General features: G+C 34.9%; 1 protein-coding gene across 1 annotated transcript; it reads right to left on the bottom strand.

Moving 5' to 3' along the window:
* Window positions 1-5,035: 5,035 nt before the first annotated feature.
* Window positions 5,036-5,446, bottom strand: LOC138897348 (uncharacterized). The gene has a single exon (XM_070183312.1). It carries the CDS (start codon window positions 5,444-5,446, stop codon window positions 5,036-5,038), a length of 411 nt encoding a protein of 136 aa, XP_070039413.1.
* Between the last annotated feature and the right edge of the window lie 6,746 nt (window positions 5,447-12,192).

Below are 12,192 nucleotides of genomic sequence, written 5' to 3'. Positions count from 1 at the left end.
TCCATATAGTGATATTATTGGCACGTGAATTGTAAATGTTGGTCCAAATATTGATACTATAGCACGTGAGTTGTCCGTGCGGTTGATTTTAATGTGAGCTCTAGGAGAGTTGGTTACTGTTTTTAGATTTGTGTGTCTTGGTTCTACTATATATGATGAGCTCATAGCATTGCAGCTGTAGTGGTGCTTGTTGAACTTGCGAAACGGTTCTCTCTTTTTTGGATGCTCGAGTTGCACAGTTTGTGGCATGAGTTATATTGGTGTGGCGTGTATGTGGAATAGTTGTGCTTGATAATATAAGGTCATTGGACCTAGAACGTGTACTATCGGATTTGATTACGGTATATTTGGAGGATAATATCGAAAGTCGGCTTAGAAAGTGATTATGGTTCTATTCGGGGAGAGAGAGCTTCATGACTAGTTGATCTGATGAGTGGTTCTTTGAGTTTTTAAGCGTTTCTTTCATCATCGGTAGTGTACAAAGGTTTTGAACGAGATTTTATTTGATATGGGGTTTATCACCGGTATCGGGTTTGATTTTAAGAAGTTACGGTGATTAGAAAATTTTGTTACGAGTGTGCGAGTTGTGTAGTATGTTATGTAATTATATCTTGGGTTATGGTTATGGCTTGATACAGCTTGTTAAGACTTATACAGTGTATAGATATGAGATTCGGGTCTTGTAAGAAATTTTGGATGTTGAAAATTAGGTTCTAAGTTTTACGGACTAAGGTTAAATTAATGATCTTCAATTATATTGTGTTGTCAGGCCTATATGGAATAGGGTGGCGTGGGATCACCCCCGGGTATGTGCGTGGTAAGGTAGAATAGTGATTTGAAGGTTTAGGAACAACTCTAGGCACGTTCGAGGATGAACGTATGTTTAAGTGGGGGTGAATGTAACGCCCCGAGTTGTTATTTTGAACATTTATGCTCCTTCCAACTATTTAAAGTCTTGAATATCTTCATATGATGTATTATGAAGTATATGAATCATCGATTTTATTTTCAGGTATTTTGGAACATGTTCGGAAGAATAAATTCCATGTTGGAATCCTTAAGTTGAAAGATTTGACAAAATTTGACTTGTTATTATTTGACCTTGGATCGGAGTTTTGATGGTTCCGTTATGTTCGGATTGTAATTTTGGACTTGGGCATATGCTCGGATTTGCATTTGGATAAGTCTAGAAGGTTTCGGCACTAATTGGCGAAAATTGGAAATATTAAGTGGAAAACGTATCTTAATTGTCACAACACCTACATTTGAATGGGTATAACTCTCATAAGGTGGAGATACTTTCCATAAATTTTGCGCCTAGAGTGTAGTCTTTGAGTCTAGTTTCTAACGCATAAAGTCGTTCGTCATTTGGACTTTCCTACTAAAAGTTATGATCAAATTACTAAAGTTAGACCACCCAGTTATTTTGGCGGACAGCGAAGCGAGGCTCGCTTCGCCAGACCGGGTGCGGATCAGGTATTCCCTTGCATGCAGTGGATGATGAAGTGAGGCTCACTTCGCCAAACCGGGCGCGCCCCAGCTCCAGCTCGTTTTAAGCCAATTCGGGGTTCATTTTCCCCATTTCACTTGAACGGATTTTGGAGCTCTTGTCCTCTCTCTCTCAAGACCACAAACTCCTCTATTCTTCAAGGTAAGCAATCCCCATTATCTTTGTGTGGAATTCTACCATTTCTACACTAGTATTGATGAAATCTACACATAAAATACATAGATCTTCAAGAAATTTCTTCAAGAACGCAAAGGAGGGTTTTGCAAGATTTCTTCCAAAAGATAATCCTAAATCCTTAGACTTACATTCATGGATTTATTGTAGTAAAATGAGTATGAATTAAGTATTGAAACTCATGGGATGATGATTGGAAGTAATAAGTTCCCAATTTAAATGTATGACCATTGTAGAGATTGCAAAGTGATTATTTGATGGAATTTTGATGGTTGGGAGTGAATGGTTGGTCACGCATGTGATGTTGGGAGTTTAAATTGTTGGTAAATGGTGGAAGTTAGATGAACTAATTTTATAGTTAAGAGATGTAGAGATTTATGCCTACTAGGTGTTTGATAAAAAGCCTAAATGATCAAAAATCTGGAAGTTTGTTTACTAATATTGGTCCAATTGAATTATGTTGATGTAGAGTGAAGTTATAAGAGTAGTGGGAGGTTTTAATATCACTAAAGAGCTGAATTAAGAAAGCTTGATTTGTGGCGATCTTATTTTCGAGGGATTTTCAAGGAAATCATCGGGATTTGAGTCGTTCGGAGGTTGATACGCAAAGAATGGAATTTCTGGAGCATTATTTAGCTTTCTCGATATTGGACTCGGCTTGTTCGAGGTAACTAACACTTCTAAACGTGGTTCTGAGGGTATGAATCCCTGAATTTTGTGTTATATCAATTGTTGGAGGTGACATACATACTAGGTGACGAGCGTGTGGGCGTGCACCATAGAAATTGTGACTTAAATAAATTCTCGGGAGTTGTAAAATTAAAAAATCATATTTTTGTCCGCATATTCTCCGCGTGTTAGAGAAATTGAGCTGAGACGCATATTAAAGATCATGTTTAGGCTACGTGTCGATATTTTGGGACCCATAGGGTCGTGTTGCTGTTGAATTTAATTGTTTAAAATATACATTTCATACTCAGTCATGTTCATCCATTGTGAGGATATTTATGGGATCGGGGTTGCCCGCCTGCTGCAGGTCATATCGGCTTTGTATATATTATTATTATATTGATCGGGGCTGCCCATTGCACCAGTACTTCTAGGCTTTATTATTATTTGGATCGGGGTTGCCCGCCTGCAGCAGGCCATATCGGTTTTATTATTATATAGATCGGGGCTGCCCGCCTATAGCAGGCCATATCGGCTTTATATTATGTTTGGGCTGAAGAATCCCCTCCGGAGTTTACACCCCCCACAATGAGCGTAGATGATTTATATTTGTGATGGACTTCTCAGGGCATGTACTTGCCTTATTTATATATATTCGGGATGGACTTCCCAGGGTATGGACTTGCCTTATTTATTTATAATTGTGATGAATTTCCCTGGACATGAATCTTGTCCGAGTCATTTACATTTGGGGATAAATTTACCCCTGGGCTGGATTGGCCTTATACAGTATTGAGTGACTGACTGTCAGTCGATGTGTTCATATATATGGGATGGATCTTCCCTGGGCTGGATTGGACATATACAGTACTGAGTAATTGAGTATTTTGAGATTTGAGTATATGAGGTTTCCACTGAAGTGCATCACATACAGTATGTACATTGACATGTAGATATAGAGATCTCATATTCCTCGTATCAGTTAGAATTGAGCTATTTTACTTGCACTGAGCTTAATTGTTGAACTTGAAAGTACGCTTATATTTATGTACTGTTATTTTTATATTGGACTATACCTACTGAGCTCGTCACTACTTTCAGTCCAAAGGTTAGTCTTGTTACTTATTGAGTACATGGGGTCGGTTGTACTCATACTGCACTTCTGTACCTTGCGGACAGATTTCGGATGTTGATGTAGTTGCGTACGGCGAGAGCTGGATCTGAAGATGTACCTGCATTCCAGTCACTGGTGCCTCTTGTCCATGGTAGTTTGAGAATTTTAAATCTGTTCATTTATATTTCAGACAGATGACGTATTTTTATTTTACACTAGTTTTGTAAATTCTAATCTTAGAAGCTCATGATTTGTACTACCGGTCTTTGGGGAGTCTATTAGAGTTAGTTAAATATTAATTGAATCGGAATGCTATTATTTGGCTTACCTAGCAAAGTTAGGTGTCATCATGGCTAGTTGGATTTAGGGTCGTGATATAGGGTCAATCTCATATCCAAGTTTGAGGGTAAAAGTGTATGTATAAACAAAAAAAAATCCTAGTTTAACGAAGGTCACCTTCTCCACGTCAAGCGGGACCAACACTTCGATATTTTTCCAGTTGTTGTCCTCCTTCACAATAGAAATGTTGGTCGACCGAATGGACGAAGTATACTTGTCGATCGCCCTATCCTGGTCATTGTCTGGATTAAAAGAAGTGCTCTGGATTTGAAGATCCTTGTTAAAAGACTATTCTTTAGGAATGATCGTGCTCGTAGTGAGGGGCTCAATGCCAGTATTTTTGGGTTTATATTTTTTGGACTGTCGATGCAAGTCTCGGTACCAGCGGTTGTTGAAAGTGGTGAAGTCATGGTCACTACAGAACTGTTTTATTTAACGATAGCAGTAATGTTTCCGATGATGAAAATTACAATATGTAGAGAAGACATGGTGAAATAGATCAAGAAAAAAATTATCGGATGTTTTGCTAGAAGGAGAGGTTGCAGAGAATTGAAGGGTTTGCTGACGAAATTTGGAAAAGAGTAAAGTAAAAGTGAAAAGAAAGGCAAGTTTATAGGCGGTTCTCAAACTAAAGTAATCATTACCTTGGTAACTGGCAAAACTATTTGCCGAATCACAGAAAGGCATGCTCAATAAATGTAAAGAGGCGTGCGTCCTTTCAAGTATGAGAAGCCATTCAAGAACTTTTCGGTCAAGAAATAAGAAGGTATTATCTACTTCCCGGTCATATCAAGTTGAACATGTGGCTGAGACACAAAATTATTGAATATAATAGTCCTAGAAACATAAAAACTACGTCCGATTTTCTTCAAAGTAACGTGACTTGGTAGGTGTTTAGGTTGTTATGGGTACTTATGGTTTGCCCGATGAAGTTATGCCTATTGAGCGCCGGTCACGTTTTAAGAATGAAAATTGGTCTGCCAGATAAAATAAAATATTTAAAAAAAGTGATTTTGTCTATCTTATTGTAAAAACTACCTTATCAGAAAAAAATAAGGACTGCCTCCGTGAATGCAAATAACAATAAATTTGTCAAAAAGAAGTGCATATGCACATATACATATTCATATAGTATTAATCTTCCCCGACCCCATTCTTCCTCTTGGGAGTTGGGAGCGGGAGAGTTTTTAGATCCTAAGGAAGAAAAAACTCAATTTTTCTGTATAAGCTCAAGATTTGGACTTGTGGACCTGCATTTTCATTCTGTAACCAGCAGTCTTCTTTCTCTTAATCATATGACTTAAAACTTTGGTATAACATCTCATAATTTTCTTCAACTTCAATCCATTTACTATGCTTTCTTCTGGCTGCTGTTTTACCATCACTTGAAGTTGCTTTTCTTCCTCTATAAAATGTTGCCTTAGTGAAATGCTTCTTACTTCAATCAGCTGTTTCAAACTCTTCCTCTCATATTTCCTTTCTTCTTCACTTGGAACTTGTTTGTTTTCCACTGAGCCAATCAACTCTTCAGACTGCTGAGGATTTTCATCACTAATTGCACTCAGATTCAATGGCTTTCTTGTTCTCTTTGACATACTAACATCATAATGCAACTTTCTTGGAGAAACTTTACTTCCCATTTCTTTTCTTTCTTTCTCCCCCCCTCCTAGTTGGTGGCAACTCTTCAAGAAAAGATTATAACTTATAACTAATAAGTTGGAGATACCACATGATTAAATAATTCAGGATTAATGGTCAGTTTTAGCCAGTGTCGTTTTCTCAGGGTGAGGTGTCATTTTTCTTGTATGGTTTTGATACAATCTCTCCAAAAATTTGATGATGTGTTGAATATCAAATCAAGGGAGGTTGGTGTGGATTTACAAAGTGGCAATCTTCATTGGGTGACAATTCCAATCATTCACTAGTGAAAAAGAAACATGTAAACTAATGGTACTGTATATTTGGTCCATACTGTGACTAGCAAAATTTTATAATTTCACGTAAGCTCTGACCCTGAAGATTGAGGTTCTTGAATCAATTAATGACTGTTGGCACTTTATAGTGTATATATATATATATATATACACTATAAAGTGCCAACAGTCATTAATTGATTCAAGAACCTCAATCTTCAGGGTATATACGCATTGTGTACTGTGACTAGCAAAATTTTATAATTTCACGTAAGCTCTGACCCTGAAGATTGAGGTTCTTGAATCAATTAATGACTGTTGACACTTTATAGTATATATATATATATATATATATATACGCATTGTGTGTGTACCAATGTCATTGAATACATAATTTTAAAAATATCACGTAAATATTATAATTTGTTTAAGTTATATAAAATTATAAAATAAAAGTTAAAAAAAAAAATCCTGAAATAATAGTTGATTCGTGTAGCTATCTGAATAAATGAACAATCTCATCTCACAAAAGTTTTCAAATGACTTATTGTGATTTATGAGAACTTATGACGCAATAATTTATGAAAATTATTGTTATTTATGTGAATTAATACTGAACAAAAAAACATAAAAATACCTTTATCCCAATTCTTTAAGAATTTGTCAAATAACATAAATTAAAAATTGAATCTTTTGATCCTTTAATAATTTGAGAATGAAAATATTGGCAATATACATCCTGCATGATTCATAGTGACAATGTAAAGTTTTAACAAATGACTATTGAATTAATATTTTAATACAAATAACTTAATATAAAAAGTATATATATAGCCATTATCATTTTTTACTGAATGCAAGAAAGAAAAAAAATTAAATGACAACTCATTTATAATATATTTTGTCTTCTACTATTTTATCCTTGTTGCTTCAAATTTATATTTTCACCGATTTGACTCTTAAATTTATTCTATAATCCATTCTGCTTTATTTTTTATTTCTTTAAGCGTTAGTGTGCTTCTTACAAAACATTTATATACCTTAGGAGTTTTGTAGCTTGTCAAATAATTTTACTTGTATGATGAATTTGGAAAAAATTGAATTGAATTATTTTCATAATTAATTAATTTAAAGATTTAATTATTTGTTCTCAATATTTAAAAAAAAAGTAACTTAGTTTTTTGTTAATTAAAATCCTTAAGAATATTCAACTAATAATTATAACTTTATGCAATAAGAGTTCTATTTTAAATAAGCAAATCATATGTAAACTTTGGATCTTTGTGTTATCAAAATCATGGTGTTTCTTACTCGTACAAACTTTGCTAACTTGTAGTTTCTAGCGTTTATATAAGCAAATTTTTGTATGGTAAAACTCTTAATTGATTTTGAAGGACTCAAAAATAGGCTTTTCTACCTAGTTCAATAAAGAAAAGTTAAATAAGTAAATTTTTAGTTGATTTTAAATTACTGAAAATTAGGATTGTGATCTAAATTATCATTTTGTCCAATACGAAATATATTTTTAAAGGGTAAAAAAAAGTAAACAACATTTCGCTAAGGGCCTTCGTTCTTTTAATATAGTATAGATATAACTTTATTAAAATTTTAACAAACTTAGATTTGAAGTCTTGAACTGTAATGACATGGACGGTCGTTTTGTATATTTGAGCTCTGATTCCCTATTTGATGATTCCCATATGTTTGTTTGTTGCTATGTGACTTGTGGGAATGGTTGGTCTGGCTTCGGAAAGATTTTGGAATGAATCGGAACACTTAGTTCCATGGTTGGAAGCTTAAATTATAAGACTAGATTAAAATTTGACTTCGAGTAGATGACCTTGGATTGGTAATTTGATGGTTTCAATGGGTTCATATTGTGATTTTGGACTTAGGCGTATATCCGAATTTGAATTTAGAGGTTCCTAGGGTATTTTGGCTCTAATTATCGAAAGTTGGAAAGTTGAAGGTTTGGAAGGTTTATAAGTTGACCGAGAGTTGACTTTGATGATATCGGGTTCGGATTGTCATTCCGGAACTTGAAATAGGTTCATTTTTTCATTTGGGATTAGTGTGCAAATTTTGGTTGAAATCCGGATTGGTTAGGCTTGAATCGGATGCTTGGTTTAAAGTTGGAAGTTAATAAACTTAAGAGATTGATCTTGAGCGATGATTCTTGATTTTGATGTTAATTATGGTGTTTGGAGCCTTTGGATAGGTTTGGGTAATGTATTAGGACTTGTTGATATGATTGGACAAGGTTTCGAGGGGCTCGGGTGTGTTTCGGATGGATTCTGAACCATTTAGATATTGGATGGCATGTCAGGTTTTGGTGCGTCGCACCTGCGGAACTTTGTGTGTGGAGGAGTCCGCAAAATCAAAACTGGGTCTGGGCAGGGGAGTCCTCAATTGCAGAGTTCGGTGCACAGGCACAAAGTTTTATCCGCGGGAACGGATCCATAGAATCGGATGTTTGGCAGCAGGCGCAAGTGGTCGGAATTTTAGTGAAACTCGTAGAATCGATCCTTTTGCCACATAAGTGACACCGCAGAAGCGGTACAAATTATCGTAGATGCAAAATCATTGGGCGAAATATTATAATCGAGGGTTTGGCTTCATTTTGTCGTATTTTGAGATTGTGAACTCGAATTGGAGCAATTGTTAGGCGATTTTCACGCACTTGAATTGAGTAAGCGTTCTTAACTCTGATTTAATTATTATTCATGATTATATCCTTGATTTTAACTTTTGATTGATGAAATCTAAGGGAGAAATTGGGGTTTTTGTAAGAAATTTTGGAGAATAAATAATTGAGATTTGAACCCCGATTCGGAGTCAGATTTTGATGAAACGTATATATTTGGACCTATGTTGGATGGCTTATCGGAATTTGTGACTTTTATCGGGTTTCAGAATGCGGCCCGGGCTGAAATTTTGGTTGACTTTGTGTATTTAATTAAATATTGAGTTGTTATACTTCGTTATTGTTCCCTTTAGCATTATTTGACATGGTGATGTGTTATTTGACTACATTCGCGTCGTTCGAAGATTGATTCGCGATTGAGGATTTTTTTTTTTTGGAGTATTAACTTGGCTCGTTTGAGGCAAGTAACTTGTATAAGCTTGGTTCGAGGATAATTTCTCCGCTGGTTATGATATTTGATACATGTTGGAGTGATGCACATGCGAGGTAACGAGTGGATATGCGTATACCGTAGTTATTCTTGATCCAGGTAGACTTTAGGCTATTATGTGCTTCGTTTTGCTATCATTGTTCACGACCAATTTAGACCCTCTTTTTTAAAATTAATTTACTTATACTTATTGATTTTATAATAAATATGTTGAAAATATTTTCTAATCAATAACACCTATTTTTAAAATTAAGTAATTAATAAAGTTAAAATCAAAAGTTTAGTATTATATAATTATAAATATATTACTGTTACTATTTTGAGACTGTTAAAATAACCTTTATATTCATTGCATATGTCTTATAATTAATTTTAAAAGATACTCCTTAAATTTAGTAAATTACCTTACTATTTCAAAATAATCCAAAATTAGTATTGGAAAATAAGATGTTTTAATAATTAATTAATTACATTAATTAGTTTTACATTTGATGATTAATATTTTCGTTACATTCTATCACTCACAAAAGAAACACAATCAATCTAGGTCGTCCATTCTACAGATCAACGGCCCTCATTTTATCTCTATTTTTCCTTTAATTTTAAATACCCTATCCGCTTTGATCTCAGCCGTTGAAAATAGAAGGTCTAACAACTCTCATATTTCATTTTAAAATTAAAACCATTAAGTGCCCAAATTATCAGGGTCAAGATCTCGTCTCTCACTCTTAACTCAGAAACGGCCAAACCCCACGCCCTAACCCTAATTCATTTGCCACAAATGGCCGCCCACATTTCCCATTTCGCCCTCTCTTCTCTCAACTCACCATGGTCAAATCAGTCATAGACCTTGCACAAATTTGTGCAAGGTCACAAATCGAACAAAGAATCATCCTCTTTGCCTTCCCTATTCGCGATTCTCGCTGACTCTTTCTTGTTTCATCATCCAAAATTCAAATATCCAAATCTGAACCCTAGATACAACGATGCAATATCAAGTCTTCGAATTTCTCTCAATATGTTGTTAAATCCATGGCATGCATGGCGTTTCTTCATCATCACCACTCTCCTTCTTTGTCCAGAGGTCAAATGCAGTGACCTATGGACATTGAGGTCTTGTCTAACGATTCTTTGCCTTCGAACGACCGATCTTCACTCGGGTAAAAAACTTCCTCACTCATTTCACCTCTGTTGCTAGATTTTCACTCAATCATACTTGCATCATCTAGTAGTCGTCATCTTCCACTACCCAGTTTGAATCTTGCTGAAACCCTAAGCCATTAAATGGCAGTATAAATAGAGCCTTGATTGCTCTCACTTAACATCACCAACCAGACCTACTAAACCTAACAAGAGTCGAAAATTTCATATGGTTTAGAAGCCTAGGTTTCTTTTCTACTTAATCCTAATTTCCTTTTGTTTCTGAGTTCCTTCACTACTCAAGAGCTTGAAATTTTGATTTTCATATGGCTAAGTTAAAATCATATTTGGCCGGCTACCCTAGAAAAGGTCAGTACACTTTCACCCTTTTTCTTTTAACTGTCTTATTCGAATATCATGAACATGATGTTGTCTGTTATTAGTTATGTTCATTTATAATGTTTGTCATTAGTGTATAGATGTTATTTTCAGTTCATGATGATGTGTTGTTAACCTATGGTCATCTGTTATACTTTTGAGTATCTTTAATCAGTATTGACTAAGTTATTATGTGATCTTGATGGCCTCTATTCTGTATCAAGCACCCTATGTGATTAAGCTACTTTACATGCCTTAATGACTTTCTCATATTTGCCTAGACTCCAGATTTTCTTTTAATGATTCTGTTGTGATCTTTATCCCTACCACACTATTTTTCTATATTTCGTTGTTCCGTAGTTGAGGTTGTTGTTTTGATAATTCTAACTAGAATAGACATGACCACTAATAGTTTAATCCTTCATCACTTAGCTGAAGCATGTGAAATTTAAGTGTCTAAATGCTCTCCTTCTTTGTATAAGTGTTTGTTAACTCTAAGAGCAGTTTCTAAGTCATTACAATGAGTCAATGAGAGTCTTATGTATGTGCTTAATTGCTAATCACATCTCTAAGCCTCATTATGTGGAATTGACCCACTAAGGTAACTAGGTCAACTCCTGTAAAACACCAGAAACTATTTTTGCATATGGTTGTTATGATTAGGTTATCTTTCATTAGGGTATACTCATGTTGAGTGTTAACTATTTCATAAGCTGAGTGCAAATCCATCATGTTTAGATGATAATCTTAGTCTGTACAGCTGGGTTAAGCCTGTTTAGTATGATGTCTCCCCTATTTTTGACCCTTAATGACATTGTTGAGCTGATGTTACAATGACTAAAACTCATCCTATTTTTGTAAGATCGTGACATTAGTTGAAATATCTATATGTATAGTTGAATGAAAGTTCTGTATGTATCTCTGCATATCTCTCATGATTTCATGCCTCTATGCACTGTCTTGAAACTGCATACAGTCTTATCTTTCCCCTTTAACCTGAATTAAACCTAGTCTATGAACTTTAAGAGAAACGTTTTATTGCTACTGCTTAGATACAATCGTTTGCCTATTTCCTAATAAGATTAACATTCCTATGAAGAAGTGATCCTGCCATCAATTCCAAATGAGTTGAGACTGATAGTCTATGATCCTGTTAAGTATTCTTAGATGTTCCATTTGAATCTGCAAACTTGTAGTCATGCTAAAAGTTCTAAATATATTCTGGTATCTCTAATAACACTTCTGTAGATTTCTAACCATGAATGCTTTGTCTGAATCTTTGTTGATGCTTTCCAAAGTTCCAAGTAGTATTGTTAACCTATATGTGTGCTAGTGACAAGATCTAAGTTAAACCAATTTATGATTTAGTCTGCTAGGGCAAATGCATCTATATTTCTGGGTTGTTGCATATCTGAATTGTGTTCTCTTTATCTATTCTCAAGATGTGTGATCCCAAGTGTTTGGTTCCTAGTAGTAACATTATAGTGTTCTTGTTTCTATGTATATTTGAAAACTTGACCTTCAGACCCGTTTAATGTGTTAATCATTAGCTTAAGTATTGGAAATATAGTTATGAACAAATGAAATTGTTTTTGTGTTCCTTATGTTATTCTGCTAAGAAAGAGGAATACTTCTGTGGTAGGGTGTGTTATGGTAGTTGGTTTACATTGAAAGAGACTCATTGGCGCTTAAACCTATAGGGAAGAATGAGTCGTTAGTGGTTAGGGGTATTTGGGAGTGGAGTTTAACTCTAGGTTAGGCTGCTCTCCTCGGCACAAGCATTTCCCTAAGTCTTGAGACCCTTGGAAACTTTGAAGTGTC

The sequence above is a fragment of the Nicotiana tomentosiformis genome, chromosome 8 (assembly GCF_000390325.3).
Source record: "Nicotiana tomentosiformis chromosome 8, ASM39032v3, whole genome shotgun sequence".
NCBI lineage: Eukaryota > Viridiplantae > Streptophyta > Magnoliopsida > Solanales > Solanaceae > Nicotiana > Nicotiana tomentosiformis.
The sequence above is the reverse complement of the archived record's forward strand: the minus strand, read 5'-3'. Positions and strand labels throughout refer to the sequence as shown.

Coding starts and splice junctions, on each gene's coding strand:
- LOC138897348 (XM_070183312.1), bottom strand. CDS start 5,446: ATGGGAAGTAAAGTTTCTCCAAGAAAGTTGCATTATGATGTTAGTATG.